The 26,740-nt window shown below is 54.6% G+C and overlaps 8 protein-coding genes across 8 annotated transcripts; 3 read left to right on the top strand and 5 right to left on the bottom strand.

Annotated features, from left to right (window-relative positions):
- Nucleotides 1-6: 6 nt before the first annotated feature.
- On the bottom strand, nucleotides 7-4,103 carry CLF1 (Clf1p). The gene is made up of 19 exons (XM_076637841.1): nucleotides 3,922-4,103; nucleotides 3,801-3,827; nucleotides 3,602-3,730; nucleotides 3,406-3,461; nucleotides 3,268-3,343; nucleotides 3,013-3,190; nucleotides 2,866-2,885; nucleotides 2,654-2,777; nucleotides 2,393-2,538; nucleotides 2,136-2,297; nucleotides 1,849-2,052; nucleotides 1,703-1,777; nucleotides 1,479-1,610; nucleotides 1,201-1,383; nucleotides 1,002-1,091; nucleotides 737-892; nucleotides 484-625; nucleotides 332-386; nucleotides 7-233 (listed from the first exon to the last, which is right to left on the bottom strand). The coding sequence occupies exons 1-19, from the start codon at nucleotides 3,982-3,984 to the stop codon at nucleotides 74-76; spliced, it is 2,178 nt and encodes a 725-aa protein (XP_076499071.1). The 5' UTR covers nucleotides 3,985-4,103; the 3' UTR covers nucleotides 7-73.
- An 85-nt stretch (nucleotides 4,104-4,188) lies between these two features.
- BDY24DRAFT_249741 (uncharacterized protein) lies at nucleotides 4,189-8,071 on the top strand. The gene is made up of 3 exons (XM_076636769.1): nucleotides 4,189-5,622; nucleotides 5,736-5,907; nucleotides 6,029-8,071. The coding sequence occupies exons 1-3, from the start codon at nucleotides 4,393-4,395 to the stop codon at nucleotides 7,600-7,602; spliced, it is 2,976 nt and encodes a 991-aa protein (XP_076499070.1). The 5' UTR covers nucleotides 4,189-4,392; the 3' UTR covers nucleotides 7,603-8,071.
- Nucleotides 8,072-8,749: 678 nt separating this feature from the next.
- Nucleotides 8,750-9,877, top strand: BDY24DRAFT_337411 (uncharacterized protein; the record flags this gene model as incomplete). Its single annotated transcript, XM_076637285.1, has 4 exons — nucleotides 8,750-9,345; nucleotides 9,471-9,534; nucleotides 9,632-9,718; nucleotides 9,830-9,877. The coding sequence occupies 4 exons, from the start codon at nucleotides 8,750-8,752 to the stop codon at nucleotides 9,875-9,877; spliced, it is 795 nt and encodes a 264-aa protein (XP_076499069.1).
- A 2,278-nt stretch (nucleotides 9,878-12,155) lies between these two features.
- Nucleotides 12,156-15,037, top strand: BDY24DRAFT_380436 (uncharacterized protein). The gene is made up of 5 exons (XM_076639174.1): nucleotides 12,156-12,382; nucleotides 12,530-13,210; nucleotides 13,432-13,492; nucleotides 13,651-13,713; nucleotides 13,806-15,037. The coding sequence occupies exons 1-5, from the start codon at nucleotides 12,179-12,181 to the stop codon at nucleotides 14,642-14,644; spliced, it is 1,848 nt and encodes a 615-aa protein (XP_076499068.1). The 5' UTR covers nucleotides 12,156-12,178; the 3' UTR covers nucleotides 14,645-15,037.
- A 411-nt stretch (nucleotides 15,038-15,448) lies between these two features.
- On the bottom strand, nucleotides 15,449-18,926 carry BDY24DRAFT_249526 (glycoside hydrolase family 16 protein). Its single transcript, XM_076636767.1, has 21 exons — nucleotides 18,705-18,926; nucleotides 18,626-18,632; nucleotides 18,513-18,537; nucleotides 18,403-18,440; nucleotides 18,280-18,326; nucleotides 18,101-18,179; nucleotides 18,006-18,031; nucleotides 17,831-17,868; nucleotides 17,497-17,728; nucleotides 17,178-17,389; nucleotides 17,069-17,096; nucleotides 16,947-17,003; nucleotides 16,795-16,879; nucleotides 16,682-16,735; nucleotides 16,596-16,611; nucleotides 16,431-16,525; nucleotides 16,233-16,365; nucleotides 16,092-16,130; nucleotides 15,936-16,005; nucleotides 15,748-15,851; nucleotides 15,449-15,672 (listed from the first exon to the last, which is right to left on the bottom strand). The coding sequence occupies exons 1-21, from the start codon at nucleotides 18,745-18,747 to the stop codon at nucleotides 15,628-15,630; spliced, it is 1,473 nt and encodes a 490-aa protein (XP_076499067.1). The 5' UTR covers nucleotides 18,748-18,926; the 3' UTR covers nucleotides 15,449-15,627.
- A 1,033-nt stretch (nucleotides 18,927-19,959) lies between these two features.
- Nucleotides 19,960-22,291, bottom strand: FDH1 (formate dehydrogenase (NAD+)). Its single transcript, XM_076637663.1, has 13 exons — nucleotides 22,133-22,291; nucleotides 21,965-22,039; nucleotides 21,719-21,850; nucleotides 21,435-21,639; nucleotides 21,249-21,365; nucleotides 21,124-21,167; nucleotides 20,973-21,056; nucleotides 20,787-20,898; nucleotides 20,649-20,720; nucleotides 20,487-20,583; nucleotides 20,402-20,419; nucleotides 20,236-20,326; nucleotides 19,960-20,153 (listed from the first exon to the last, which is right to left on the bottom strand). Exons 1-13 carry the CDS (start codon nucleotides 22,136-22,138, stop codon nucleotides 20,088-20,090), a joined length of 1,119 nt encoding a protein of 372 aa, XP_076499066.1. The 5' UTR covers nucleotides 22,139-22,291; the 3' UTR covers nucleotides 19,960-20,087.
- BDY24DRAFT_380430 (uncharacterized protein) lies at nucleotides 22,133-25,054 on the bottom strand. Its single transcript, XM_076639173.1, has 8 exons — nucleotides 24,320-25,054; nucleotides 24,115-24,226; nucleotides 23,611-24,017; nucleotides 23,266-23,503; nucleotides 22,887-23,194; nucleotides 22,760-22,797; nucleotides 22,647-22,694; nucleotides 22,133-22,563 (listed from the first exon to the last, which is right to left on the bottom strand). The coding sequence occupies exons 1-8, from the start codon at nucleotides 24,869-24,871 to the stop codon at nucleotides 22,509-22,511; spliced, it is 1,758 nt and encodes a 585-aa protein (XP_076499065.1). The 5' UTR covers nucleotides 24,872-25,054; the 3' UTR covers nucleotides 22,133-22,508.
- On the bottom strand, nucleotides 24,949-26,730 carry RPE1 (ribulose-phosphate 3-epimerase RPE1). The gene is made up of 8 exons (XM_076639172.1): nucleotides 26,624-26,730; nucleotides 26,429-26,523; nucleotides 26,243-26,281; nucleotides 26,071-26,153; nucleotides 25,834-25,894; nucleotides 25,590-25,733; nucleotides 25,391-25,431; nucleotides 24,949-25,220 (listed from the first exon to the last, which is right to left on the bottom strand). Exons 1-8 carry the CDS (start codon nucleotides 26,632-26,634, stop codon nucleotides 25,011-25,013), a joined length of 684 nt encoding a protein of 227 aa, XP_076499064.1. The 5' UTR covers nucleotides 26,635-26,730; the 3' UTR covers nucleotides 24,949-25,010.
- Between the last annotated feature and the right edge of the window lie 10 nt (nucleotides 26,731-26,740).

Genomic DNA, 26,740 nt, shown 5'->3' with positions numbered 1-26,740 from the left:
TTTATCTTCTCGAAATAAAACCGTTGATACAAGATCGATAGATGCTAAACGAACCCCAGAAATGATACTACCACTACTCCTCCATCTCTCCCCCCTTCGTCTCTCCCTCGGCCTCCTCCTCTTCCTCTTCCTCTTCCGAGTCGTCGTCGTCGCTGTCGTCCTGATCGAGCAGCCCTCCTCCTCCTCCGGCAGCAGCCTGAGCCTGCTTCCAAGCGTGAGCCATCTGGAGAAGTCTGTGGACGGGAAAGAAAGGAAGAGGTCAGCGATTGGCTTCGAGAAGGGGAGGAAGGAGGAGGAAGAAACGAGTAGAGGAAAAGGAGACGGCACGAACTTGAAGTTGGTAGGGTTGGCTTCGCGTTCGTCGTCCGCGAAGATCATGTCCCAGTCTAGCAAAGGTGAAGGAAAACAACAGGTCAGAATGAGAAGAAGAAGAAGAAGGAAAGAAGAACGAAGAACGAAAGGAAAGAGACACGTCAAACTCACACTCCTCCAAAGCACCCGATCCGTCCTCGAGCTTCCTCCACTTCTTCACAACCCTCGGCATCATCTCCGTCACCTTCGCCAGATCCTCGGCCGTTCCATGGAACTGCTCGAATTCCTTCCAGGCCTCCAGCAACACCACACGCTGAAACGGACGATCGAACAAGGGAAACGAGAGGAGGTCAGTTTCTTTTCCTCAAAGACGAAAAAGGAGAGAAAGGAGGAGAATAATGAAAGACTCGAAACGATTACTCACCTCCTCCTTGAGTCCCCTAGCTTTGAGATCAGCATAACCCTTCTGCAGGACCTGACGAGCGAGCTCGGGATCTCCGGCCTCCTCTCCGATCTCCTCTCCTTCCTCATCGGTGATGGACATGGGTTGAACCTCGAAGAGAGCGTAGGCGTTCCAGACCTGTATCGAAAAAGAAAGGATCGAGTCAGCGAAACCGAGAGACAGAAAGGAGAAGAGGAAGAAGGTCGCGTCGCAAGGAGGGAGAACGAGGTGAAACGCAAAAACTCACCTTGACGTGACCAGTCTTCTTGAGCAAAGCCTCGTACAGAGCTCGTGTCCTTTCCCTCTCGCCCTGCTCGAACTCGAAGTCGATCCACGCCTGCGAAAGAAAGAAGAAGGGAGGAGACCGAGACGCGTGTCAGCTCGAAGTTGAGGTGAGGCCTCGAAACGTCGGAACGTCAAGACGGAGGAGGGAGTTGAGAACGTACCTTCCACAGCACCTCGGGCATATCCAACTCCTGCGTCGTTCCCATATCGAACAGATGCCTGGCTCGTTCCAGATCTCCCAGTCCAGCCTCGAGTTGAGCCCATTTGACCCAAGCCGCGGTATTGGAAGGATCGAACTCGAGGTACTTCATGTAGATGGTTCGGACGTCGTCGAACTCGTAGAGCTAGAGAAGGCAGTGCGAAAAAAAAGGAAGAAGAGGGGTGTCAGCCTCTTGCTCGAAGACGGAAGAGGAGACGAGAAGAGACGAAGAAGACGCACCTTCGTCCTCAGCTCGATGTAGGACTTGAAGAGCTTCTCCTTGGGACACATTCCGATCGAAACACCCATGATCTTCTTGGCCGCCTCGACGTCCTTCCGACGAAGCTCGAAGTGAGCGTATTGGATCCAGAGCTGAAGAGGGAAGCGACGGGGAAGGAGAGAGGATTCAGCGACGACGAAGAGCAAAACGATACTCGGTCTGGAACTACTCGATTTTGACTGACCTTGGCGAAGGTGAAAGATCGATGAGGAACGAGTTGAATGGCAGCCTTGTACACTTGACGAGCTCGAGCGTAATCCTGGGAGATGGCAAAGCGAAGGGTGGTCAGCACGAGGGAAACAGAACGGGAAGGCAGGAATAGAGACTCACCTTGGTCTCGACCTCCTCGAAAGCAGCGTAGAACAGCCACAGGAAGATGTACCTCCTCCATAGCCTCTTCTCACCACCTGGTGGCACCTGAGCAACTCCTCTCTCGTAGATATCCCGCACCTTCGAAGGATCCGACTGCTCCCCGTCCTCTCGAGATGCACGGTAGGCATCCTCCTCCAAACGAGCGTAGGAGAACCAGGTGTCCTGAAGAGGAAGAAGGCAGATATAAAGCAGAGTCAGCGTCTCGGAGCTCGAAGGCGGGCCGGAAAGAAGGAAGGTGAACGAACGTAGTTGTTCGCGTCGTGGCTCAACTCCTCCTCGTACTGAATCCTTCGCTTCCCCAAGACGGTGCTCTCGACTCCAGAGCGAGTTCCGTGCTGCTTCTCGAACTTGGTGAAGGAGGAGTAGAGAGCGGCGGATTTGGATCGAGGAAGACGAGAGAGGGCGAACTGAACGAGAAGAGGACGGAAAGTGATCAGTGATCCGACGCGACCTAGCGGCGACGACAACAGGAATGGAGGTGGAAGAAGATGCTGAGACTCACCTTGTAGATAACCCTGGCTCGCTCGTACTCCTTCAGACGAGTTTCCATCTTGGCGAAAGCAGCGAACACGGACTGAGCCTTCTCGACCTCCTCCTCCGAATCTCCAAAGAATTCCAACGCGGTCTGGAAGACCTCACGAGCCTTGTCTGCAAGGGTAGAAGGGAGTCGGAAGAGATGCATCAGCCTCTGTTCCTCCTCCAACGTGAAGCCTGAGACGCGTCCAGCTGAGCTCGAAACGAAGGGAGGAAGCGTTCGACTCACCAGGCTTGCCTCGATCCTCCTCGTAGCGAGACCATACGATCCAGTTTTTGGGTTCGGGTCGTGTTCCGATCCATCGCTCGTAGATCATCGAAGCTCGGTCGAACTCGTTGTATCGAAGCTCGAGCTGGGAGAAGGGAGGAAAGAAGAAGGAGGGAGAGAGGTCAGCTTGAAGCTCACTCTCAAGGCGATTGAAGACGTGGTGGTGAACGAACCTTGATGTACGCCTGCCAAGCTGTGAATCCAAGAGATACGAAGGCGGATCAGCAACACGGAGATGGGTAGAAGCAGAAGAGGTCGACGGCAGAGCAAGTCGAGAGCTCGACATAGGAAGGGGAAGGGAGGCGTCGAGTTGAACGAACCCTTGTCATCTGGCTCCCACTTCATCCACCGCTCGAAGACCTGCCTCGCTCCGGCAATGTTCTGAAGAAGCTCCTCGAGGTAGACAAACTTGAGCCACATCTGGTCGACTCGAGGAAGGAGGGTGACCGCTCGGTCGTAGAGGTTTCGGGCGTGTTGGATGTTTCGAGCTTTGAGTTCCTGCTCAGATAGAAGGGAGAGTAGCGATCAGCATTCAGGAAAGGAAAGGAGACGAGTAGAGACGTTCATGGACGTACGGTTTCACAGTACTGAAGCCAGAGAAGGACATCTGCTGGGTTGACGTCGAGAGCTCGCTCGAAGACGGATCGAGCTCTGGAGGAAGGAGGAGAGGGTCAGCTGAAGCTTGAGAGAAGGATGGAAGAAGAAGTACGTACCTATCGAACTCTCCTTGACTGGCCTCCCAGATGGCGTATCGTCTCCACTCGTGAATCTAGAGGAAGAAGGAAGGAGGAGGGACAAGAAGGAGACATCGCAACGAAGGTGAGCTTCTCCCTTCTCTCCTTCACTCCCTCCTCCCTCCTGCTGCTCCCTCCTCCGCCCCGAGTCGAAACAGATGGATCATATACTCACACTTGACCTCGAATATCTGATCCTGTCCTCGAATTCCTTTCTCTTCCTTCCTCTGTACTCGTTGAGTTCCTCGAGATCCTCCACTCGCTGTTTCGGCGCTTGGAACGAAGTCTCTTGTCGCTCTTGAGCCTGGCGAGAACAGCGAAACGAGCGGTCAGCATGAGATAATTGAGGATACAAGACTCGAATGAATGCTTACCTCTCGAAGAAGTTGCTCCGCGGTGATCTGAAACGAGGATGCAAAGGTAAGATGGTTCAGCGTCGTTCGTTCCCTTCCTCCTTCCTCTCCTTCCTCCTTTTGAGCTCTCGTTCTCACTGACCTGAACCGCCGCGGCCGCCCTGTTCTTCACTCTGGGTGCTCGATCTCCTTGACGAGTAGCCATAACAAGAGAAAGGAAGGGTTTGGGAGGAAGAGGAGGAGGAGGGAGGGAGGGTGGAAGTTGGGGAGGAAACACGCTGAACGCAAAGTGTCGAAATGAGAGAGAGAGAGGGAGGTCGAGCTCGTTTGCCTTCTATCCACGACCATCCACTTCCAGATCGAGTCCAGATCCACTCAAAAGAGCTCAGAGACGTAAAGAGGATCTTATAGTCTGTAAGCAGATAACTTTTCATCTGCCAGGGAGCTAAAGAAACGTCGAAAAGAGGGAGCTCTGTTCTGACCTTCCTCTCTTCCTTACGCGACTCCCCTTCTCCTTCTTCTCTTTTCCTCCCTCGCTCCCATCTCCCCGCTCCCTCTTTTTGCTCCCATCCCGACAGTCTCTCCCTTCTCTGTACTCTCGCGTTCATTTTGAATGTCGGGTGGTAGCTACCGTCCGAGCCCAACGCCAGCTTCGGGACGTCCAGCCAAAGCTCTCCCTTCAGGTCCAAAGAGCTCAGCTCCCTATCGAGGTCCTCAAACATCAAGATTCCCTCCCTTGAATGGAGCCTACGGAGGAGGTGCTCAACCTACAGGCTACCAGAATGGAGTCTCGTCGCCCTACGGAGCTCAGGGAGCGTATCTAGCGGGAGGAGGAGGAGCTCCCGTCCCTCAACACCAGCAACCTTACTCGACCGGATATCAGCAGCAGACGAACGGTTGGAGCTACCCTTCAGACCCATCAGCATCAGCACCTCCTCCTTCTCAACCAGGTCCTTCGGGATGGAACGGTCAAGCCGACTATCAGCAATCAGCCTATCCTGCCTACCAGCCAATCCCTCAGCCGCCGCCTCCTCCTCCTCCTCTTGCAGCCCACCCGTTTGGAGCTCACCACCCTTCCTACGTTACTCCAGCCTACCCTCCTCCTCACCTCGACCCAAACTACGCTTCCTCGTCTTACCACTCGGGCGTTCCACCTCCTCCCATCGACTATACATCCTTCACTCCTCCTCCTCCTCCTCCTCCGACAACACCTCCTCCGCCTCCTCCGCCCACCTCGAGACCACCACCTCCTCCTCCTCCACCAGTTGGCACCCGTCCTCCAACACCACCTCTACCCACTCCTACATCACTCTATAAGAGCAACGGACTTCCATCTCGCTTCCTTCGACCCTCTCCTCCTCCACCCGATTCCAACCCTCCTCCTCCTCCTCCTCCTCCGAACTCGAAACCGCCGAGGTCACCACCGTCGAGACCGTCGAGATTGAGCTCAGGATCTTCTTCCTCCATATCCCGAGACCTCCCTCCTCATCTTCAAAACGGATCCTCCTCCACATCTTCGACGAATCACCGTCACTCGCCTTCAGCAGCAGCTCCTCCCTTGCCTCCTGCTCCTCCGCCGCCTTCCGTTCCCATGAGGTCGACCAGTCCACCACCACCTCCTCCCAAACCACGCGACAAGCATTGGAAGGTGACCTACGATTACAAGTGGTCCAAACTGAAGGAAGGAGAGGTGATCTATCAGTATCAGGACGAGTTGATCGATGGGAAGGATCCGAGGGAGATCGAAAAGACGGATCCGAGGTTGAGCTTGGATAGGTTCAAGAGGGAGGAGGGCAGGGGAACGATGAGAGTCAGGACGGTCTTCTATCCTCTCTCCTACGAGGTTAGTCTTTCCTTGCTCTTGTTTTCACGATCCTTCTAGAAATTTCAGTGACTTCGTCGAAGGAGTAACCGAGCTCACACGACCTCCTCCCTTCCTCGCTTCCCTTCCCTCAGTGGGACAAGGATCACTCTCCTGGAGGTCCTCCTCCTCCACCTCCAGCAGCCGTTCTCGTCACCCGACTCGCCCCTCTGACAACGGAGGAACAGATTCAGCGGTTCTTCAGTGCCTACGGAGTCGTCGAGGATTGTCAGCTCAAGACGGATCCTCTGCTTGGATCGTCGCTAGGTCAGTCTCACTCCCAGTCCTTTCATCTCTCCCTCTCTACAGAACGTCGAGTTTGTTCGCCGCCTAGAGGTGAAGACCGTGAGCTAACGTCGTTCCCTTTTCTTCTCGCCTCTCGTCGTAGGAATCTGCCGGATCAAGTTCTCTCGAGCGCGATCAGGGAAAGGAACGGGACACGACGCCGCTCTGGAGGTATCGAGGAAGTGTACTGGGATGAGGGTGGCGATGACTTCGAAGTCGGACGGAGAGAAGGTCCTCGTCGTTCTCGACGGGGAGGGAAAGCTCTTCAAGCTCGCAATCGCCGAAGAGCTGGAGAGGAGAAGGCCTACGTCGAAACCCAAGGCTCTTCCTCCCCCAGCTTCGACTCCCAATCCAACAAGACCTCAACCGTCGTCGACGCCTTCCTCATCCTACCCTCCTCCCTCCTCGTCGTACCCTCCTTCCACCTCGTCGTACCGACATCACGTCCCTTCGGCACCACCTTCTTCCCTCGCACCTCCTCCCCCTCCTCCAGCTACCTCTCTCTCTCCTATCCCACCATCTACGGAGACCCTCAGCCGGACGGAGCGACTCTCTCTGCAATATCGAGCCTCTCAACATCCTCCTCCTTCCTCCGTCCCCGTTCGACCTCCTCCTGCCGGCCCTCCTCCTCCCTTCGCTCCCAAAGCCCTTCCAACAGGACCTCGAGCGTCCACCTCCTACGGAAATCCAAGCTCTCACCCGTCCACCCATCCTCGTCCCACGCTTCCACCTACATCCTCGTTCTCCGCTTCGTTCTCGGCAGATCCCTTCGCAACTTCGTCGATGCTCCCTTCACCCGCTCACGACGCGTTGGAGAGCAGTTCGAGACACGCCTCTTCTTCGAGGACATCAATCTCGTCAGCATCAGGAGTAGCAAGAACTTCCTCGAGACTAGCAGAATCGGAGTCGAGGCATTCGAACCACTCGTCGACTTCGAGACGAGACGAGGACGACGCGGATCGCAGGCCACGATCGGGATCAAGATGGGACGACGAGCACGGTCGAGATGGATACGCCTACGATGGAAGAGGAGGAATCACCGGGAAGAACGCCAGAGAGTCGATGCTCAAGGGAAAGTCGTCGTCGATCCCGAAGCTGGAGTTGCAGAGCGCTGAGGAGACGAAGAGGAAGTTGACTGCGAACGGGCAGCCGTACGTCTTCATCTCGCAGACTTCGTTGCCTCTGAACGGGAGGGTGGAGATGAAGCACGTGAAGGAGCATTTCTCGCCGTACAACTTCGAGGAGGTGAGTTTCGACGCGTCCTCTTCAATCTTCGTTTCCTCCTCGTCTTCGTTTACTCATCCGTCCTTCATCTTTCTTTCCTTTCCTCCTCCAGATCATGGTCGATTCTCTCGGCTGGTATATCACCTTCTCTCCCACTTCCAACTCCTCGGCTCAACGCGTCGTCCTCGTCCTCGGCTCAACCTCTTCGATCCAACACCACCGTCTCACCCTCTTGACCAAGGATGCCCTCGTCGTCCCCAAGGACTCTCCTCAACAAGTCGTTCGAAAAGCTCAGGACATCATCGTCAAGGATCTCGTTCAGGTCTTCATGAAGGATCACAAGGAGAGGACCGTCGGACCCGCCGTCGACAGTCTCATCGAGGAGGCGAAAGGAGGGAATTCGTCGACGTCGTCTTCCCCGCCGAAGAAGGACGGGAAGGATCTAGTCGATGAGGAGTCGATGGAGAAGGCTTCGGCCAGTTTGTCGTTCAAGAAGAAGACAGGATCGAAGTCGTCCAGCACCAAGGCAGCCAAACCTCCTCCTCTTCCAGCATCGTCGAAGGCGAACCGCGACTTCTCGGACGACGAGGATCGACCTCTTCCTCCTTCCTCGACGAAGATCAACGGACACTCCAAGGCTACCTCGGACGCTCCTCCACCAGCGAAGAAGGCGAAGAAGTCCAAGAAGGTCGTCGTCGAGACCGAGAAACCATCGGAGCTCGAGGATCTCGTCAACGGTCGACCGCCATCCACCAAATCCACTTCGAAATCGACCAAGTCCTTCAAGTCGAAGAAGCCCAAGGTCGTCGTCAACCGAGACTTCACTCCCGAGGAAGACGAGGAGGTCGCCGCCAGGGAATCCGAGGAAGAAGCAGAGCGGGAGCCTCCTCGTCCCGTCCGAGCCTCTTCGCCTCATTCCTCCGGAGAGGAAGAACTCGAGCTCGATATCGACGAACCCATCCTGGCTCCTCCACCTCTCTCGACGGTCACCAGTCCCAAGAAGGCTAGGAAGGCTCACGACTTCACGGACAGCGAAGGAGAGGAGGAGATCTCGAAACCAGATCCTCCCCCGACCAAGAAGCAGGACCGACCCAAGCCCAAACCTCGACTCTCGAAGAAGCCCAAACTCGAGGAACCAGCTCCAGAACCAGCACTCGTCGTCATCGCTCCGGTTCAGGAAGAGGAGGAGCAGGAACAGGAGGATCGATCTCGAAACGCGTCGGTCGACGTCGAAGTCGATCAACCTTCCCGTCGAGAATCGGAGGACGTTCCATCTCGATCCTCCGTTCCTCCCGCTCCCGAAGGAACCGTACCCAAAGCTTCCAAAGCGCCCAAGCCGAAAAAGGAGAAGGTCGACGTCCCAGAAGTCGAGGAACGCTCTCCCACTCCTTCACCACCTCCCGTTGTCGCTCCTCCTCCTCGTGCTTTCGTCGGAATCGCCGATCCCATCGACCTCGGAATCGTCGAAGACCTCGAGGATCTCTACCTCCTTCGACTCGCCTGCGAGAAGGCTCAGAGGGACGAGCTCGCTCTCGAACTCGCCGAGGCAGACCTCGATCCAGAAGAGGGACAGGAGGAAGCGGTCGAACCAAGGAGGAGGATGACCATCCCTCACGAAGACGACGCCTATCTCGTCGCTCCTACCGACGAGCAGAGGAAAGTGGAACCCACCTGCATCCGAACCGAAGGTTACGTCAAGGTCTCCGAGGCAGAGAAAGCCAAATACCTGCCTCAACGAAACAAAGCTCTCGCCGACCAAGATCCCTCCTCCTCCTCCAACCTCGACCCTTCCGCCAGCACTCTCCCTCCCGGCTCCAACCCCAACTCCACCGCTCCTCCAGCCAAAGCAGTCGCTTCCGGTCGTTCCAACCGAGTCAACACCCGTCGTCTCGTCCAAGGAATGGAGCAGCACAAGAAGGCGAACGCGTCTGAGACGGACATGCTCAAGTTCAACCAGCTTCGAACGAGGAAGAAGCAGCTCAAGTTCGCCAAGTCTCCGATTCACGATTGGGGTCTCTACGCAATGGAGCACATCCCGGCGTTGGACATGGTGATCGAGTACGTAGGGGAGGTCATTCGAGCGGCGGTGGCGGATAAGAGGGAGAAGTACTACGAGAGGATTGGGATTGGGAGTAGTTACCTGTTCAGGATCGACGATGAGAGTGTGGTGGACGCGACGAAGAAGGGGAACCTTGGGTGAGTCTTTCTTTCCTCTATCTTTCGACCTCGAGTCAGAGTTTCCGCGACACGTTCTGAGACGAAACTGACGCGCTTCGTTCCCGTCCTCTTTCTTCCCTTTCCGGTTCTTTTTTTCTCCACAGACGTCTCATCAATCACTGCTGCTCTCCCAACTGCACTGCGAAGATCATCACCATCAACGGAGAGGTTCGTCCTCTCTTCTCTACCGCGTGTTCTTCCGTCGTTGAGTTTCAAACTGACCCTCTCCGCCGTGCCTTCCTTTTCGTTCTGACCCCTTCTGCAGAAGAAGATCGTCATCTACGCAAAGCACAACATCGAAGCTGGGGACGAGATCACCTATGATTACCATTTCCCTATCGAGCAAGAGAAGGTGAGTTCTGCTCGTTTTTGCTGATCCTCGACTTCCCTCGTCTTCTCCTCCCTTCGTCTCTCAATTACCTCTGCTAAACCCTCTTCTTTCTCTCGTTCTTTCTTCCATCAGATCGTGTGCCTCTGTGGATCTCCCAAGTGCAGAGGATATCTCAACTAGATTCTTTCGGTGAGCAAGGGCGCTTCTTTTTCTTCGCATGGCTTGTCCACGGCCGAGACGGGAAGGGACGCGTCCGTACTAGTCTCGATTACTGAGACTCGCTCCTTTTCTTTACAGCCAAACCTCTTCAACCAGCATCTCTCTCGAACGCATCTCTCATCAGCTACATCTCTCATCTCCACGCTCTCTCAAGGTGCGTCGTCTCATCTCTGCTTTCAGAGAGCGTCCCCATCTCTCCTCCACTCGAAACGCCCTCAGCTGATCTCCCTCCTTTCTTCTCTCCTTTTTTCGCTGTCCTAATCCAGATCCTTCCATCAACCAACGACGCCGACGACCGACCGAACGACCTTATACCACCTATCTTCTCTTCTCTCGCGACGTTTCAAAACAAAGGTGAGCAAGAGAGATCAATCTCGTCCTCCCTCCTCGCTTTGCCGCTTTCAGCCCTCCCTCCGTGCGTTCTCGCCGTTTGGAGGGCGCTCTCATTAGACTAACCCCTCTCGGCATTTTTGCTTGCTCCTTTGTTTCATTTACAAGGTCGGCTAACGCGCTTCCGCCCCTTCTCCTCTGCAGATTCCTCGACCTCTTTTGTTCTTTCTCGACTCTCTTTGTTCGCCGCTTTGCTATGTTTTTGCCCTTCTTGTCTTCGTCTGCATCATCTATGTTTCTTACCTACGTGCACGGTTCTTCACAAGAGAGACCAGGCGAAGGCGAAAGCAATCAAGGGAAAAAAAAGAAGGGGAACCACAGATCGCAAAAGAGGAGGGATCGAAGAACGCCCGCTCTGCCTCCTCCCCAACTTCTCCTCCCTCCTCCCTCTCCTTCTTTTCCTATCGCTTTCCCCTCGCCTTTGGAACTATCTACAGGACCCCCTTCGACCTCCCTCGCCTTCCCACGCTCCCGAGGATGTCATCGTCGTTTGGGACGTTCGCTTTTTCACCTCCCTCGGAGGATCCTTCTTCGACCTCGTCCTTCTCCTCGTCCCGTTCTACGTCCGTCCATCAGAACGACCCGTTCGGCCGACTCAAAACTCCCACAGCCGTCAACCCTTACTACACTCCAGGAGGACCTCCTTCGCCTCTCTCGTACTCCCCTTTCGCCCTGAGTCCTCCTCGATTTGAATCGAGCGGTCCTCCTCCGACGGTGGACGAGCTCAACGAGTTCCATCCATCCTCCTCCTCGTCCTCCTACAACCTCAACTCTCCTCAACTTCAAGATGGAATCTTAACAAAATCGGAAGGAGGAGGACATTCTTCTTACTCGTTTCAGCACTCTTCCTCTCACGAGCACGGAGGGAGGACGAGCGAAGGGATGGATGGATTTGGAGAGCTCGTCGGTTCAGCCTTTGGATCTTCTTCCTCCTCAGGGATGATGGAACAAGGCAACAACATGACAGCCTTCGGATCCCTCCCTACGTTCGATCAGAACTCGATCCTCGCTCATCGATCCTCGTTCGACCCTCCCTCCTCAGCTTCCTCCTTCGCGAGCACAGAGCGGCCGGGAACAGCAGGAGGAGTCAACGCTCTCCTCGCAATGTCCAGAAGCGGAGCACTCTGCGGAGAACCAGCAGGATATCAGGACGAGCAGTCGGTTATGGCAGCAGGGATCTACGCGGCAGGGGGAGGGAGATTCAGCGGTGGGAGCTTCGGAGGAGGAGGAGGCGCAACGTTCGCCTCAGGAGGAGTCGACGAGACGAGAAGGAGCTCTCCGTACGATGCAACGACGATCAACTCGCCTTCCTCCAACCCTCATCAATCTCATCCTCTCCAACAACCCTACCCTTCCTATCTTCGACAGTACAACAACAACAACAACAACCGATACCCTACTCCTCCCGACGGCATCTCTCCAAACCACCACCAAACCCAACCTTCTTTCCCAGACCTTCCTTCCTCCTCCTCTTCAACGGATCCTCCTCTCCCTCTCTTCTACAACCAAGATCCCTCCTACACCAACCCTTCCACCTCTTCCGCCTCTCGTAGAGCCTCGGAATCCCACCTCGTCCAACAGATGTCCAACTCGTTCTACAACCCAACCACCTCGGTCGCTTTCCACTCTCCCTCAAACACGCCTCCCCTCGCATCACCAGCAGCACAAGGTCAACCTCACCAGTACTCCATTCCTTCCTCCACCTCCTCAGCTCACATCATCAACCCAAACCTTCGCGTCTCCGTTCCAGCGAGACGTCCGTCGTCGTCCTCGGTCGCTCGTCGTCCCTCGTCCTCGTCGTCTCACTTCGATTCGACCCAGCAACAGCAGCAGCAGCAGCAGTTCGTCGGACGACCTCAACACACATCGAGGATGCAGCAGCAGCAGCCTCATCATCCTTACGCGATGGGGAAGAGGAGAGAGTCCATGGGAGTCGTGCCTTCGTCGAGTTCGTCGTCGAAAGGGTTCTGGGATCAAGGAGGAGGAGGGACGCTTTCGATGGGAGGACAGATGTTCAGTCCGATGGCAGGTGGAGCGACGATGAGACCTCAGACGAGTGACGGGATTCCTGGAAGTGTGAGTCCTTCTTTCTAAGAACGAAGTCGAGAGTCAAAGAGAGAGAGACCACCCTCAAACTGACCACCCCGCTTCCGTTCCCTCTCTCATCTCGCCCCTTGTCTTTTCGATCCCTTTCCTCTCATCGACCTTCATCCCTGGTTTCAGACCTTGAGCGACTTCTCCTCCATCCCCAACTTCTTCTACCCTCCTCAAGCTGGTCCCTCGACCGCGTCGGCGTCCATCTCCCCAGGAAACCTCCTTCAACCTCCTTACTCGACCTTCCTCAACGCCAGTTCCGGATCCGACTTCCCTCTCCAGCAACCCATCTTCGCTCCTCCTCCTCTTCCTACCTCTCGAAGATCGTCCAACGCCGTTCTCACCACGTCGTCCGTGTTCCCTCCTCCGCTCCCGATCCCTTCCTCTTCATCGAGCACTACAACCCCTTCGTCGACTCCGTCTTCGTCGTCGTTCAACGGAGGAGTGGCAGGTCTCTCGAGACCCAGTACGGCTCCCTCGCTCAGTCACAACGGAAGGTCGTCGATCCCTAAACCGTTCAACAACGGTCAACCTCAACCTCCTCCTCCTTCGCTTCCTTCCCATCAACTTCGACAACAGCAACAACAGCTCGAGCTCCAGCAGCAGCAACCGTCGGTCGCCGACTTCAAATCCGAAGCATCCCAGGCCCTCCTCCTCCCAACAACGCACCAGCACCTCCTCACGTCGACGCCTCAGGAGGATACCAAATCCAAGGTCAAGCTCCTGGGGAAGTCGGAGTCGTCAGCTTCGCAGACGAAGAAGGACAACATCTCGCCTGTGACGGGTCGGCCGAAACGACCTAGGAGGAAGGTGAGGAGGCTCTCTCTCTTTTTTGGTTTCGTTTCCGTTCCCGTCGAGTTTCGGTTTGGTTCCTTTGTTCTCGCTTAGGCTGGAATGGAATGGGCCACCACCGAGCCGAGCCGAGACAACGTCGTTGTCTTCTTTTTGACAGAAACGTCGAGAGGTCGAAACGTCCTCGAACTTGAACTGACCGAACCTTATCCCTTCCTTTGTTCGCTTTGTTCGTTCAGCACGAGGAGGTAGAGAGGCTGTATGCTTGTCTGGCTCCGGCTTGTGGGAAGGCTTACGGGAGTGAGTACACAGCGTTTCTCGTCTCTTTTTGGGCTCGAGTGCGGTGCGGGGAGGAGGGAAGAACAAAGGAGGGCGGGACGCGTTTCGTTTCCTCGGAGATCCGAGACTTCGTTAGGCTGACTTTTGCTTCTGATTTCTTTTGCGTTGGTGTGCTGTAGCGCTGAACCATCTGAACCAGCATATCCTGACTCAGAACCATGGGGAGAAGAGGACGCCTGCTGGTGAGTGTTCCTCTTCGTTTCGAAAGTCGAAAACGAGACGAGTTGGCGACGCAACGACTGACTCTTCGCTTCTTCTTTGGCTGGTTTCGCAGAGTTCCGAGACCTCCGACGAGCCTGGCGACGCAAGAGGAAAGAGCAGAACGCTCTCGCTTCGGCTGCCAACAAGCTGTCCAAGTCGAAAGGAGGGAAAGCGTCGAAGAAGAAGAAGAACGACGACGACGACGACGAAGCTGTTAGAGGACGACGGGTTTCGACTGGAGGCCCTTCGACTGAGAACCTTGGAAGGAGACGAAGTTCCGCTACCGATGGAGGACTGGGAGACGACGACGAATCCGAGTCGGACGAGGATTACTCAGATCAGGACGAAGGACCCTCCCGACCTCAACCTCCCGTTATTCCCTCCGTCCTCTCCCCTTCCATCTCCACCTCTTCCAACAACAACAACACCAATCTCAACCTTTTCGACTCTCCTCACTCCTCCCTCCCCTTCCCTCCTCCCAACAACACGTACCAACAGCACCTCTCCCTCAACGGCGGTCCCCCTTCCTCCGGATCCACCTCCCCTCTCGACCCTCTCATGCCCTTCTTCTCCGGCCCCCCTTCCTCGACAACATTCTCCCCAGCTCAAACCTACTCCAACGCTACGCCAGACTTCAACCACTGGGCGTTCACCACGTCCGCGTCGTCGACCTCGGATCCCCTCCCACCCGTGCCGTCTCAGTCGACGCCTAGCAGCTCGTCTTACCGAGCAGGAGCGGGGTCGGGGCTGGTGCACTCGTCGGGGTTCAGTCCTACGGCGAGCAGCGGGACGCAGGTGGTTTCGCCTCAGCAGCAGTCGCAAGCGGCGACGGGACCGATGGGGAGACCGAGGAGGATTGGAACGAGGAGGAGCAGTGTGAATTATACGATTGAGGAGACGTTTGAGGTGTAGCAGGAGGATTTTTGGCCTTTTTTTTGCTAGTAGATTTTCTTGGTTCTCCCTTTCTTTCTTTCGTTCTCGGGTCTCGTTTGGGTTTTGCTTCGTTTCGCGTCGGTTTCGTCTCTTGGGTTCTGTTTCTGTTTCTGTTTCTTCTCGCCTTTCTCTTACCAGTGTATCCCTTATCCCCAAAAAATCCCTTACCTTAGACCTCTCTGTTTTGCCTCTCTCGCTCGCTTCGTGCTCGTGGGTTCTTCTCTCGTTTTTCGTTTCGTTTGGTTTGGTTTTTAGTTTTGTTCTCGTCCATCCTATCCCCCTAAATCCCCTTTGGCTTCTCTTCACGATCAAGACTCTCTTTCGCTTTGCTTTGCTCGGTTTCTATTGATGACCGGCCGGCCTTCTCTGTACGCTTCAGGAACGAACGAAGAAGAGGGAGGAGAAGGAGGACGCGTTCGAGTGAGGGCGCGCGAGGGAAGGGCAGAGAATGTGCGCGTGTGTGAAGGGAGCCATGCAAGATGAAGAAAGAGACGAGAGCGGATCCAGAGCAAAAGAGATGGGAGATGATGAGAAAAAGGGAAAGGGTCCATTTGTCGATTCCGACTCGAGCCAGCGAAGAAACTCGAAACGAAGGGTAATCTAGCTGAAGGTAGAGATGCGAAAGGAGCGGACGGACTACAAACAATGAGTCGAAGTAGCGTAATGAAGGGGAGGGGATGCGAAGCGTGGTGCGAGGGAGAAAGTGTTCGTTGTTGAGGTGAGAATGGAAGTAAGCAGTGAGAGAGGGTTCTAAGGTATCTAGGAAGGAAAAGGAGATGCGAGCGAGGTCGAGGGACTAGCATACGTCCTGTAGGAAGGAGAGAGAAGAAGGCGTCAGCGATGTTGGAAGAAGGGCGAGACGCGTTGAGAGGGGAAGGACGAACGACGAGTCTGTTCTTGGGTTTGGCAGCTGAGTTGGTCATCTGGAGAGAGGGAGGAAGAGGAAGGGGTGAGCTAGCGATTCAGTTGATCAGGGAAAGAAGAGGAGAAGAGCGAACCTGGTCCCACTGAGAAAGAAGAACGAAAAAAAAGAGATCAGCTCTTGTTCGAATCGAAGCGAGAAGAGGGAAAGGACAACTCACAGTGGTGATGTTGGGATCGTAGTACGCGTCCCTGTATCGCTCGATGTAGGCTGCTGTAGGATGGTGATCTGGATCGCATCCAATGTCTTTACGAGACGGGTCCTCTGAGAAAAGGGAAATCGAACGAGGAGGTCAGCTCGTGAACGACCGTCGACGAGGGCACCGAAAGGGGAAGTAGATTGGCGTACGGTAGAATCTGACGTAGTCTACACTCATGTGAACAGGCCAAAGATCGGCAAGACCTTCGAGGTCGATGGGCTGAGGAAGGAAAGGAAGAGAAGAGAAAGCGACGCGTCAGCACTCGACGGCTTCTTTGGAGAACAGCTGGAAGTCTTCCTACTCACTCCGAAGTTTCGAGAGATGGCCAAGTTAAAGAGGATGTACTGGGGCGGGAAGTGGAGAGATAAGGGGTGGTCAGCTTCGGTTCGGGCTCGAAATCGATCCTCCTTCGTTCGTTCTCCCTCTGCATCTTTTAACCAACTCACCATCGGTTCCTCTGCGATGGGTCTGTTGCTGATCCCTGCTTCTTCGTTTGGTCCCATACCCCCATCGCTGAAGACCCAAGAAAGGACATCGTCGTTGAACCACTTGATGTAGCCGTCGGATCCCGTTTGGTATCTGAAGAGGGACAAGAGGCGAGGTCAGCACACAGAACGAGGAACGACTTCGAGACGAAGACTCACTCGTAGGCGTATCGAGCGAAGCAACCGCCCTCGAGTCCTGCACTGGTAGTCTCGTAGCAGTCCTGGTTGGTGATACCGATGACTGATCCAGATTGCTGAGGAAGAAGGAGAGGAGGAAAGGGTCAGCGGGAGTCGAAGACCGTCGGGTCTGAACGCGGCACTCACTTGGTAAACTCCTCCTCTGCAAAGATAGATGAAGGCAACATGGTCAGTTCGAGGTCGAAGAACGAGGCAGATGGTGAAGCACTCACTGGTAGGTGTTGAGGTAAGCGAGTTCAGGATCGACGATGTCCATGTAAGTCGCGCTAAAGAACCGAGAAAAGGTCAGCGACGAGTCTCGAGACGCGTTTTCTTGAGCACTCACTTGAGCCACTCGTATCGAGGATTGAAAGGAGCCCATTGGACCGAGAGAGACACCTCTCCGATCCTCGATTCGGCGTTGGTTTGGGCTGTAAAAGAAAGAGGAGCAAGGTCAGTGGAAAGAAAGAGATTAGAGGAGCTTCGATTCAAACTCACCTTCGATAACGTCGATCTCAGGAGCAGCTCGACCGACCCAAGTTCCATCGGGGTGTTCTAAGACGAGAGGAGAGAGACGGGTCAGGGAAGAGACGGCATCACGAGGAGGGAAAAGGGCGTACTGGGTCCAGGATGAGTTTCGTCGTCGGGCTGAGGAAGACAAAGGAAAGGAGAGCTCGTCAGTTTCGAGCTTTTTTCTTCGGAACGAGCTTGAGAAAGTGAGCGACTCACGCAAGTGCATCGAGAAAGCCTCTGACCAGGCATGTAACTGAGCTCGAAGTTGAAGTCTTCAGAGTTTCCAGAGGTGAGGGCGATGGCGGGTTCTCCGTTCAACGTTTGATTCGGCAGCGTTCCGACGTCGCAGGAATCGTAAGAGTAAGGCCAGAGTCCGTCGAGAGTTCCTCCGTATCCTACTCGACCGAGGTTTCCCATCGTCCAGAAAGCTGAAGGAAAGAAAGGAAGATCGTCAGGGTCGAGCTCGAAAGACCAGACGGAGACGAGACGAGTTCGAGCTCCTCTCTCCTTCCCTCTTCTCTTCTCGTTGATTCACCTGGCCAGAGACCGTAGACTCGTGCACGCCCAGGAAGTTGAATCGAAGCTTCCAGACGTCCTCCCCCGCTGAAGCAGAACTTGTTCCAACTTTGAAGAGACGCTCCGAGGTAGTCGAGGTTGTTCTTGGGGATCTCAGCGAGTTCGAGAACAAGCTTTCCGTCCTTCGTCGAGAGCTGTCGATGATCGTACCATTCGAGATCGTTGGTTCCCCATGCGTGAAGATCGATAGACTGGATAAAGTAGCAAGATGTCAACGTCGCATCTCGAAGTGTTCTCCGTTGAGAGCTAGGGAGGACGAGTCAGTCGAGGGGAGCAAGGAGGAAGGGACGTACCTCCCAGTAAGGGTCATCTCCGGGGTAGAAGGTACGACCTGGAAACGAAATCGGAATCGAAAAGGAAGGGTGGAAAAGTGAGCAAGGCGCAACGCGTCGCCGCCAGCATCGTCTTCTCCCTCGTTTCGGGAAGACGCGCTGCCAAAAAATGGAGAAGAGATTTATCGAGACTCACCGTCCTGGTTGAACTCGTCGCTGAACCTAAAGGAAGAGGGAGCGAAGGTCAGGCGAGGGCGATGAGAGGAAGAGGTAGGAGAAGAGAAGACGAACATGAGCTCCCACGTCTCTCCATTGTCCGCAACGATGCTGTACGCCTCCTCGGGTGTATCTTTGTCGATGAGGTCGAACACTTGAGATTGGAAGGGAAAGAATAAACGGGTATGAGCAAACGAGACGGAACGAGGGCAAAAAGCAACGATCAGAACCCAGACGCGTCGAACGAGACTCACTGCTGATCATCTGTGGTACTTGACCACTAGCGTTGATACCACCGAGACTGATCAAAGTAAGTAGGAGGTTAGTTTAGTGCTCGTTGAGATGCTTGCAAGGGAGAGAGTCGAAAGGAGACGAACTTGAAAGCTCCCAGGGTGGTCGAAGTCCGTTTCGAGAACTACAGCAGCAACGGAAAGCAGGGTCAGTACTCCTTCTCCGGAGAGAACAGCTCAGGGGAAGGGAAGCTCACCTCTGTGTAGATGGGGTATCCAGCGCTGCGAGAGAGGAGAGCATCGAGATTCAAACAAAGGGAGGGGGTCAGCGAGAGAGCTCGAGACTTGGCATCGAAGGAGGGGTCCTCACAAGAGCACTGTAGGGAGGTGAAGAGAGAGGAAGGGTCAGCTTCCTATCGTTTAGTAGAAGCAGAGGTGTATGAACTCACTGAGAAGAGCGAGGATGATGACGGCCAGGCAACCTAGGTTCATCAACCCTCGCAGAGTGAAGATCGATCCGCCCTTGTCGTTCTTCCTGTCTCGTTTCGCGTCAGGATTGTGCAGGTAGTCGTCCGCCTCAGGTCCTTCATCACCCCAATAGCTAGGATCCGAGGGTAGAGCGTACTGGAGTGACCGCGATTCGAAAAAAGATCAGCGGTGTTTCGCGACCGACGGAGAGGGCTGAACTCGATGACTTTGACTTCGAAAGGAAATGCTCACCTTCTCGGACACAGTAGTCGCTTCTCCTACAGAACCAGAGCGGTAGCCACGAGTAGAAGACGTAGAAGGCTTGAGAGAGGAGAGAGAGAGAGGTTCGAGGGGCAGAACGTTAGCTCTCACGGGGAAGGGAAGAGGGGGGGAAGGAGAGAGGGAGGGGAGGGGGGGAGGGCGAGGGAAAACAAGCTCACTTGATAGCTTCTCGTGCTGCTTCCACTAATGGATTCTCTCATGTCTGTCGACCCAGCTGCCAGCAAAGGAGCACCGAACTGTGCTCTCGAGCTCGAAGACATGGAACCAACCATCGGCGAGCTGCTGTAGTCCTGGATCGAGCTCGAGGAAGAGTCTCGCATCAGAGCTCGTTCGTCCGTCGAAGGGTTGCTGTTGGGGAAGTAGAGGTCCCGAGAGGGGGTGTCCGAGTAGGAAGAGTTCATGTCCTGCGACGTGGAGCGACCTTGAGCGTCTCGAGAGGTCGTCGAGAAGGAAGGGGAGGGATGGGGGAAGGAGGACGAGTCGTTGGCCAGACCGGTGTTGCTGAAAGGATAAGAAGTAGGCGGTTTCGTTCGATCCTTGCTCGGATGCATACGGAAAAAGAAGGTGCTGTCGACGAGGTGGTGGTGGTTTGGAAGGCGAAACGAAAGAGGGGGGGGCGGACAGCAAAAGGAGGAGGTGTTGGGAGGGCAAAACCAAAAGACCTTGGAGGGGAGGTCTTCTTGAAGATCGAAGCCTTGGCTGTCAACGGGGGTCCTCGATTTCCCTGCTTCGAGAAGAGAGAGTTCTCAATCCATGCAACAACTTGGAGCTGTTGTATCAGCTTAACAAAGAGGTCAGTCTTTGGGCCATAGGGAGATGGTGGTGGTTGGGGAGAAGAGGAGAAGAGGAACGAAGGGAGGTTGAGCTCAAAAGTCGCGACTCGGGGTCACTCCCTCTCCTCTTCTCCGCAAAAGAGACGGAAAGAGTCTATCGCCGTCGCCCAGGGGCAGTTTTCAAAGAGGGTCGTCATGATGATACTACTAGTACTACAGAAGGAGAAGGAAGCAGGCGGTCAAAGCGGGAGAAAAAAAAGAAGGTCGTGAACGAAAGGGAAAGCTGATCGAGACGCGTCGAAAACGAATCTACTTCTTCGGAGGCTGAACGTCGTTGCCGCTCTCATCTCGTTGACCGTAAGCTCGACTCGCGTACTGGATCAGAAACCAAAGCTCAAGTCAGCAAGAGGCAAGATCCGGAAAGAGAGGTCGCAGAAAAAGGGAATCGACGACGCACCTTTCCTTTCTCGACAATCACGTTAGCCTGCTCGATGGCTTCTCCTTGGAAGAACGCATGAAGGATCGACTTCGTGCCGTCTGCGTATCGTCTGAATCGGCGAGAGGAAACAGTCAGCGAGAGGTCAGGGGAGGAGCTGCAGCAGGAAGAGGACGCGTCGACTCACTTCTGAGCGTCGAGAGTCGTTCCTGCCGATTAGAAAGAAGAGCCGTCAGTCGATGCGTCTCAAAAAAACGTTCGTCTGATCGAACGTACCAGAGTAATGAGCGACCATGCCGTTTCCACCTCCGAGAGGGTTCTTCATGGTCCTCCACGGGTGAGTGGTGGGACAGGGCTGCTTTTCCCAAACTGTAGAAAGAGGAAGAAGGATCAGGACTTTGAAGCTCAGTGAGAGTAGATGAGAATAGACTCACCGTCTCCAGCGTAACCGTTGAGTTGTCCGTTCTCGAGAGCCGTCTTAACGGCCTGAGTATCACAGATCGCTCCTGAAAAAAAGCAAAATAGAAGACTCAGAGATGTTCGTTCGTCTTTTGTGTGGAAACAAAACTTACCACGAGCAGTGTTGACCAGCCACGCTCCCTTCTTGAAGTGCTTGATCGTCTCGAAGTTGATGAGACCTCGAGTCTTGTCGTGAAGAGGGCAGTTGACGGTAACGACGTCGCACTTTTGGGAAACCAACGAAGACACATCGAGTTCAGTCTCGAGTTTCAGAGAAAAAGAGGGGGGACTCAACTCACCTGAGCAAGCATGTCCTCAAGTTTCTCGACTCGTCGGCACTTCAAAGCGTCGGAAGCGTGCTTGGGGAGAGGCGCGTAGTCGAACTAAGAAGAGGAAACAGCGATTTAGCAGAGCCGAGGGAGGAGTGATCTGAGAAGAAGCAAGACTTACGTAAAGAAGCTCCTTGCAGTCGAAGGGGACGAGTCTCTGGAGGACTGAGGTTCGAGTTGAAGGAAATCGAGGACAAAGTCAGCGAGAACAACGACGCGTCTTCTTCGACTTCGTTTCCGACTCACCTCGGTAACCGATTCGTCCAGCTCCGATGGTTCCGACCACTTTTCCCTCAAGATCGAAAGCGTTCCTCGCGACGGCGGCGACGTCCCAGTCTCCTCGCTCGATCTGCTCGTGAGCAGCTGTGTGAGAAAGGGTCGAGGGTCAGCTGAAGTTCGAAGTTCGAAAGCAAGATGGACGACGAGACTCACGAACGAAGTTTCGAACCAGCAACAGCATGCTCATGATGACATGCTCAGCGACGGATACGACGTTTGAGCCGCTAACCTCTGCTACTGTGATCGCACGAAGGTTTGCCTCGTCGAGGTCGATGTGGTCGCTTCCGACTCCAGCAGTAACGCAGAGCTTGAGTCTGGGAGACTTCTCGACCGAGAGGAGATCAGCCGTGAGGTATCCCTGTTGTGAAAGAAAAACAAGAAGCAGAAGGTCAGAATCCAGATGGGGAGACGAGAGACGAAGGGGAGTCGCAGCTTACAGGATGGAAGGGTGTGGTGATCAAAACATCGGTAGTGAGAAGCTCCTTTTGGAAGACTGAGTCGGGACCTTCCTTGTCGGTGGTGACTACAAGCTCATGTCCTTGTTCCTTGAGCCAAGACTCGATACCGAGCTGAGTGCGGGAGATGAAGAGGAAAGGAAGGAGGAGATGGGGAGGAGGGACGTCGGCGTCGGCTTCAGTTTCGAGCGAGGATGATGGAGATTCGGTAGATTTTTTTGGACGTACCTTGTTCTCGGTCGTTCCCAGAAGTCGAGGCTCTTCCTCAGCTGATTTTCCACCCGAGTAGAGGATAGCTAGAACCTTGAGAAGGAGGAGAGGAAGGGAGAACAAACAACCGAAATCGTTCGTTAGCCTGCGAGCTCAAAAGAGGAAGAGATGGACCGTGAGACTCACTTTCATGATGGAGGATTGAAGTGGAAGGTGTGGATGGGTTTAGTGGGAGTGGTGGTGGTGGTGGTTGGAGGAAAAGAGAGAGAGATGGAAAAATGACCTTTGAGGAAAAGGAGCGAGGTCAAAGCAAGGTCAAGAGACGAGGATTCCTCCTCCTGAATTGGCTGTTTTTGCCCTTCCGATTTATCGGCCCTCTGCAAAGCAAAACTTGACGCGTTCTGGTTGATGCTAATATACGCTGGGCAGAGGGGAGCTGCTCTCTTAGGACAGGTGGAGGTCGGATATGGGCGGAACAAGGACGAAAGGGTCGAAGGAGATGGGTTGGAAGGTCGTCTTTGGACGAATTCAACTCGTTGAGTCAAGAAAACATGGTAAAAGGCTACAGCTCGGAGCGAGAGGACGGGACTATTACCTCCCACTCGGACCGAAGTCGGCTGAGATCGAAAAAGACCGCGACAAGGGTCAGCACCGAGGGAGGTCGACGACCGATTCAACGCGCGCGTCGAGGTGGACTCACGAGGCCTTCTTGAGCAGCATATCCAGGACCTGAGAGAACTCGGGAGTGCTAACATGATGGCGAGAAGGAGTTCTCAGTCCAAGCCCTACTGCGAAAGAGCTCGGGAAACTCACTTCGAGAGACTTCTAGCCGTGACTTCAATTGTGCGATCCTGAGAAGAAAGAGAAAAGGCAGGACGAGATAGAGACGTCAGGCTCTTCGTCTTCAAGAAGAGACAAAACGTCAAGAGAAGCAACTCACATCTTGATCAACCAGGAGGCCGATGCGAAGCTGAACGACCCCAGCTGGTCGAGAGGGAAGATCGGCGAGGAAGACGTGTCCAACGGGGAGCGTCTCGTTCTTGTGAGGGTTGAACTCCGAGATCTGAATGAGACGAGCAGACGAAGGCAATGGGGATATGTAGCAGTGACTCTGCCTGTCCAAGGAAGAGGGGAGGAGAGTACTGACCTCGAGAGCCAGTGAAGTCTGATCGTCTTCGACTGTCGAGATTGTCAGCTCCCTTTCCTTTTGGTAAGAGTATCCAGCAGACTTGATCTCGTGAAATTTACCTTCGAGCCGAGATGACTCGTTAGTACAAGAGCTGATCGAGTCGAGACGAGTAGAAAGGAACGAGACTGACCGTTCCGACCCGTCACACCGAGCGCGAACTGAATCGACTCGACGGTCATCGAGCAGATGTCTCCCCACGTCTCTCGAGCCTCCTGGAACATGGCAGACCTGGAAGCACCTCGTACGATGGCCTCCTCGGGAGGGAAGTCGACAGGGTTGATCTTGACTTTGGTGTTGTTGACAAAAGCGGAGTCGAGGAGGGTTCGGAGAGAGGTGAGGTTTCGATGGTGAGAGCTGGTGAGAACAATCTGGACAGGCGGGACAAGCGAGAGGAGAAGAGAGTGAGTCGATATGCTTCGGGTTTCCGAAGAGTCGGTGAAGACGCAAGAAGAGGGCAAAGGGGAGAGCAGCTCACAACGTCGACGTCCTCTCTCTTCGGACGCGTTCCTCCAACCTTCACATCCCCCAGCAACCCGTCCAGCTCTCTTTCAAAGTCCTCCGCCACCCATCCTGTCAACTGAGCCTCCGTTTCTTCCTCGTCCGATTCGAGGGAATCGGTCAAGCTTCGCACTCCCATCACGTCGTAGCCCTCGCTCCTCCTCCTCAAAATGCTCAGCGTCGTGTTTCCCCACTCCTTATCGGCGTCGACGACGAGGATGTTCGAAGACCATAAGTCGTGATCCTTGGTCGTCCATCGAGGAGAGGGGAGAGGTAGAAGTTGAAGAGCGGAGGTGTGATGTCGTTGGAGGGTGACTTTGAGGTTCGAGGGAAGAACGGAGGGGAGGTCGCGTCGGATCTCACCGAGGGTTTGGGAGGACCAATCTGTTACAAACGGTGGGAAAGAAGCGATACACAAGGTAGATGATCAGCTTTGTGCGGTCGGAAGAAACCGAGAAGATTGAAAGACCAGTCGACGCACCTGAAGGCACAGAAACCACAGCTCTCGTCACCGTCTTCTCCAAAAACGCACTAGCATGCTCCATCCTCTCCACAATCCTCAATGCGATACTATCAGCGCTGGGCTCATCCGCCTGTTCGAAACACCAGACAGAAAGCCAGAGAAGAGAAAGTTCGGTCAACGTCACGTCGCGTCCAACTCATTTCCCTCCCTCTTTCGAACTTACCTCTCCCTCCCAATCTACGTACGCTCCCCCTCTCTTACACCAATCACCACCTTCCTCCTCCCCTTCTTGATCGTCCCAAGGCGAGTTATCGGGCCAAGGGATCCTCCTCCACGTAGACGAAGCCTCGCTCGGATCGTGTCGAAACTCAGCGTCGAAGGGCTCGTACCCCGCCTCGGAGCAGGTTCGAGAGAGGGAGATTCCGATGGTTGGGTGTACCAGTGAAGCGAAAGGATAGTGGTCTTGTAAGAAAGACGCGTGGTTGTGTTGGTAGAGGGTGAAGAGTCGGAGGAGGAAGAAGGTGAGGAAGAGGAGGAGGGGGAGGAGTTTGGGTCTGGAGATCCGGGGGTTCGATTTGGGAGAAGAGTGCCGTAGGACGGAGAGCAGCTTTTCGGGTGGGAGGGAGGCTGGTTCAAGTTGCGGGAGTGGTATAGCTACCATCGTGAACGTCGGAGGAGGAGGGAAGAGAGTCAGTTCCAAACAGAAAGAAAAACACGCCAGGACCTCCACGTCGTCTTCGTCTTCCTCTCGGTCGAGCACAGACCTCCCTCCCATCCCTCCACGCTCAGCCTCGCCACTCTCGTTGCCTCTCCGTCCTCATACTCTCCTTTCCTTCCTCCGCACGGCTCCGATTTCGTCTAAAATAATCATCATCATCGCTCGTCCTTGCAAGCTCACCACTTTCTAAACCTCTCTAAGCCTCACCTCCAGCCTTCTTCAACGCCTCGTCCACCACCGCCCTCAGTTCCGAGATGACCTTCTTGGAATCGGGAGCTCCAAAGATGGCGGATCCAGCGACGATCACGTTGGATCCAGCGGAGGCGCAGACGTGGATGGTTGAGGGACCGACTCCTCCGTCGACTTGGATGTCCATCGAGGGGAAACGAGCTCGGAGTTCGGTAACCTGGAGAAAGGAGAAGTGAGTGGTTGGTGGTTGGTGGTGGAGAGGGTGGGGAGAGGTGAGAGGAGGCGACAGGGGAGGAGAAGGGACGGAGGACGAGGACACGATCAGTTGATGCGAAGGAAGAAAGGGAAGAGACGAAAGGAGACGTAAGAAGAGGATGTGAGACGTACCTTGGGAAGACACTCGGGCTTGAACTTCTGTCCTCCACGTCCTGTGGGAAGAAAAGAAAGAGACGGAAGGGGTCAGTCTTTGGAAAGAAATGGAGACGCGTCGGTCGATGCTCCTCCTCCCCCTCAAGCCTCCATCAAGTTCCTCCTCGGCCTCACTCCACGAGATCACGATGGATAAGTTAATATTAAGTGGACTCACCGGGGTAAACAGTCATAACAAGAATCATATCAGCAGCCTGTGCGATCTCGTCGGTGACGGCTGAGGAAGGAGTGTCGGGCGAGATGGCCATTCCAGCCTTCATTCCAGCGGCCTTGATTTGAGAGATGAGAGCAAGAGGATTCTCTAGTAGATTCAGGTGAAAGAAAGGTCAGCTCCGATGTCGAGGAAAAAACAGCTGAGCTGGAAAGAAAGGGAGGCGATGAGCAGAGGAACAGGAACGAACTGGTAGCCTCGAAGTGGAAAGTGTACAGGGATCCTCCAGCCTTGGCGATATCGGAAACCCACTAGGAAAACACAAAGAGAGAAAGGAACCAAGGGTCAGCCTGAGCTGTCGTGCAATGGAGGAAGAGGGGAAAGTTGATTGGTTCGGCGACGCCTCCGAGCTCGGTTCTTTCGCTCCTTCCCTCCCTCCCTCACCAGCGCCAGCTCGCCTCTAGACTCTCGAAAAGGATGCACGTACCTTCTCAGGAGCAGCCACCATCATGTGGCAATCCATGAAGATTCCAGGGACTCCCTTGCTAACGCACTCGAGAATGGGAGCACCTGTTGGGGAGGGAGGGAAAAGACGAGTGAGCTCATCGACCTCCTTCGCTTCTTCCGCTGCCAGTGCTCTGAGAAGGCAAAGTACGAACCCATGGTGATGTTCTCGACAAAATGGCCGTCCATGACGTCTGTGGAAGAAGTTAAAAAGTCAGTTTGAAGTCATTGAGAGGCAATACGAGCTCAAGGCGACACGCTGCTCCTTCTCGAGCTGACGTTCTCTTCCTTCGCTCTTTCGCCAAAGCTCTGATACAGCAAGAGTTGAAGTGAATACTCACCCATGTGAAGCCAATCCGCTCCCTCCTTGATCATTCGAGTGCACTCTCCGGTGAGGTTTCCAAAGTCGGAAGCGAGAACGGAAGGGGAGATGATGCTGAGAAGGAGGGGGAGGGAGGGGAGCGTTCAAACGAAGAGCGAGCCGTCTTCCGTCAGTCCAAGAAGCTCGTTATCGAGAGAAGTGAGACCGCACACACCTGTGGACCATGTTTAGAGAAAGAGAAGTGAGAGAGAAAGAGTTTGGTTGGTTGAGAAGGAGGGTGTTGGGAGCTTCCCTTCTTCCCCTTCTCTTGAGCTCGATTTCCGTTCAGCTC

The sequence above is a fragment of the Mrakia frigida genome (assembly GCF_051309035.1).
Source record: "Mrakia frigida strain ATCC 22029 unplaced genomic scaffold BDY24scaffold_6, whole genome shotgun sequence".
Lineage (NCBI taxonomy): Eukaryota > Fungi > Basidiomycota > Tremellomycetes > Cystofilobasidiales > Mrakiaceae > Mrakia > Mrakia frigida.
This window is presented reverse-complemented; position numbering and strand designations above follow the sequence as displayed.

Bases quoted from the DNA above. Each gene is read 5' to 3' on its own strand.
- BDY24DRAFT_249741 (XM_076636769.1), top strand. From the start codon at position 4,393: ATGTCGGGTGGTAGCTACCGTCCGAGCCCAACGCCAGCTTCGGGACGT. The intron at 5,623-5,735 runs GTTAGTCTTTCC...CCCTTCCCTCAG, and splicing joins TCTATCCTCTCTCCTACGAG to TGGGACAAGGATCACTCTCC. The intron at 5,908-6,028 runs GTCAGTCTCACT...CTCTCGTCGTAG, and splicing joins TCTGCTTGGATCGTCGCTAG to GAATCTGCCGGATCAAGTTC.
- BDY24DRAFT_249526 (XM_076636767.1), bottom strand. From the start codon at position 18,747: ATGAACCTAGGTTGCCTGGCCGTCATCATCCTCGCTCTTCTCA. The intron at 17,869-18,005 runs GTGAGTCTCGAT...TTTCGTTTCCAG, and splicing joins CGACGAGTTCAACCAGGACG to GTCGTACCTTCTACCCCGGA. The intron at 15,852-15,935 runs GTACGCCAATCT...CCCTTTTCTCAG, and splicing joins AGACTACGTCAGATTCTACC to AGGACCCGTCTCGTAAAGAC.
- RPE1 (XM_076639172.1), bottom strand. The intron at 26,154-26,242 runs GTTCGTACTTTG...CCTCCCCAACAG, and splicing joins TGTCGAGAACATCACCATGG to GTGCTCCCATTCTCGAGTGC. The intron at 25,221-25,390 runs GTACGTCTCACA...TCCTTTCTCCAG, and splicing joins AGCCCGAGTGTCTTCCCAAG to GTTACCGAACTCCGAGCTCG.
- BDY24DRAFT_380430 (XM_076639173.1), bottom strand. From the start codon at position 24,871: ATGGGAGGGAGGTCTGTGCTCGACCGAGAGGAAGACGAAGACGACGTG. The intron at 24,018-24,114 runs GTGCGTCGACTG...CGTTTGTAACAG, and splicing joins TGTGGTTTCTGTGCCTTCAG to ATTGGTCCTCCCAAACCCTC. The intron at 22,564-22,646 runs GTGAGTCCACCT...TTTCGATCTCAG, and splicing joins ATGCTGCTCAAGAAGGCCTC to CCGACTTCGGTCCGAGTGGG.
- CLF1 (XM_076637841.1), bottom strand. From the start codon at position 3,984: ATGGCTACTCGTCAAGGAGATCGAGCACCCAGAGTGAAGAACAGGGCG. The intron at 3,731-3,800 runs GTAAGCATTCAT...TGTTCTCGCCAG, and splicing joins CGGAGCAACTTCTTCGAGAG to GCTCAAGAGCGACAAGAGAC. The intron at 893-1,001 runs GTGAGTTTTTGC...TTTTCGATACAG, and splicing joins AGAAGACTGGTCACGTCAAG to GTCTGGAACGCCTACGCTCT.
- BDY24DRAFT_380436 (XM_076639174.1), top strand. From the start codon at position 12,179: ATGCAGCAGCAGCAGCCTCATCATCCTTACGCGATGGGGAAGAGGAGA. The intron at 13,211-13,431 runs GTGAGGAGGCTC...TTGTTCGTTCAG, and splicing joins CGAAACGACCTAGGAGGAAG to CACGAGGAGGTAGAGAGGCT. The intron at 13,714-13,805 runs GTGAGTGTTCCT...CTGGTTTCGCAG, and splicing joins GGAGAAGAGGACGCCTGCTG to AGTTCCGAGACCTCCGACGA.
- FDH1 (XM_076637663.1), bottom strand. The intron at 21,168-21,248 runs GTGAGTCGGAAA...CTCGAACCTCAG, and splicing joins TGGACGAATCGGTTACCGAG to TCCTCCAGAGACTCGTCCCC. The intron at 20,154-20,235 runs GTGCGTCGTCGA...TTTCTGATCCAG, and splicing joins TGATTGTCGAGAAAGGAAAG to TACGCGAGTCGAGCTTACGG.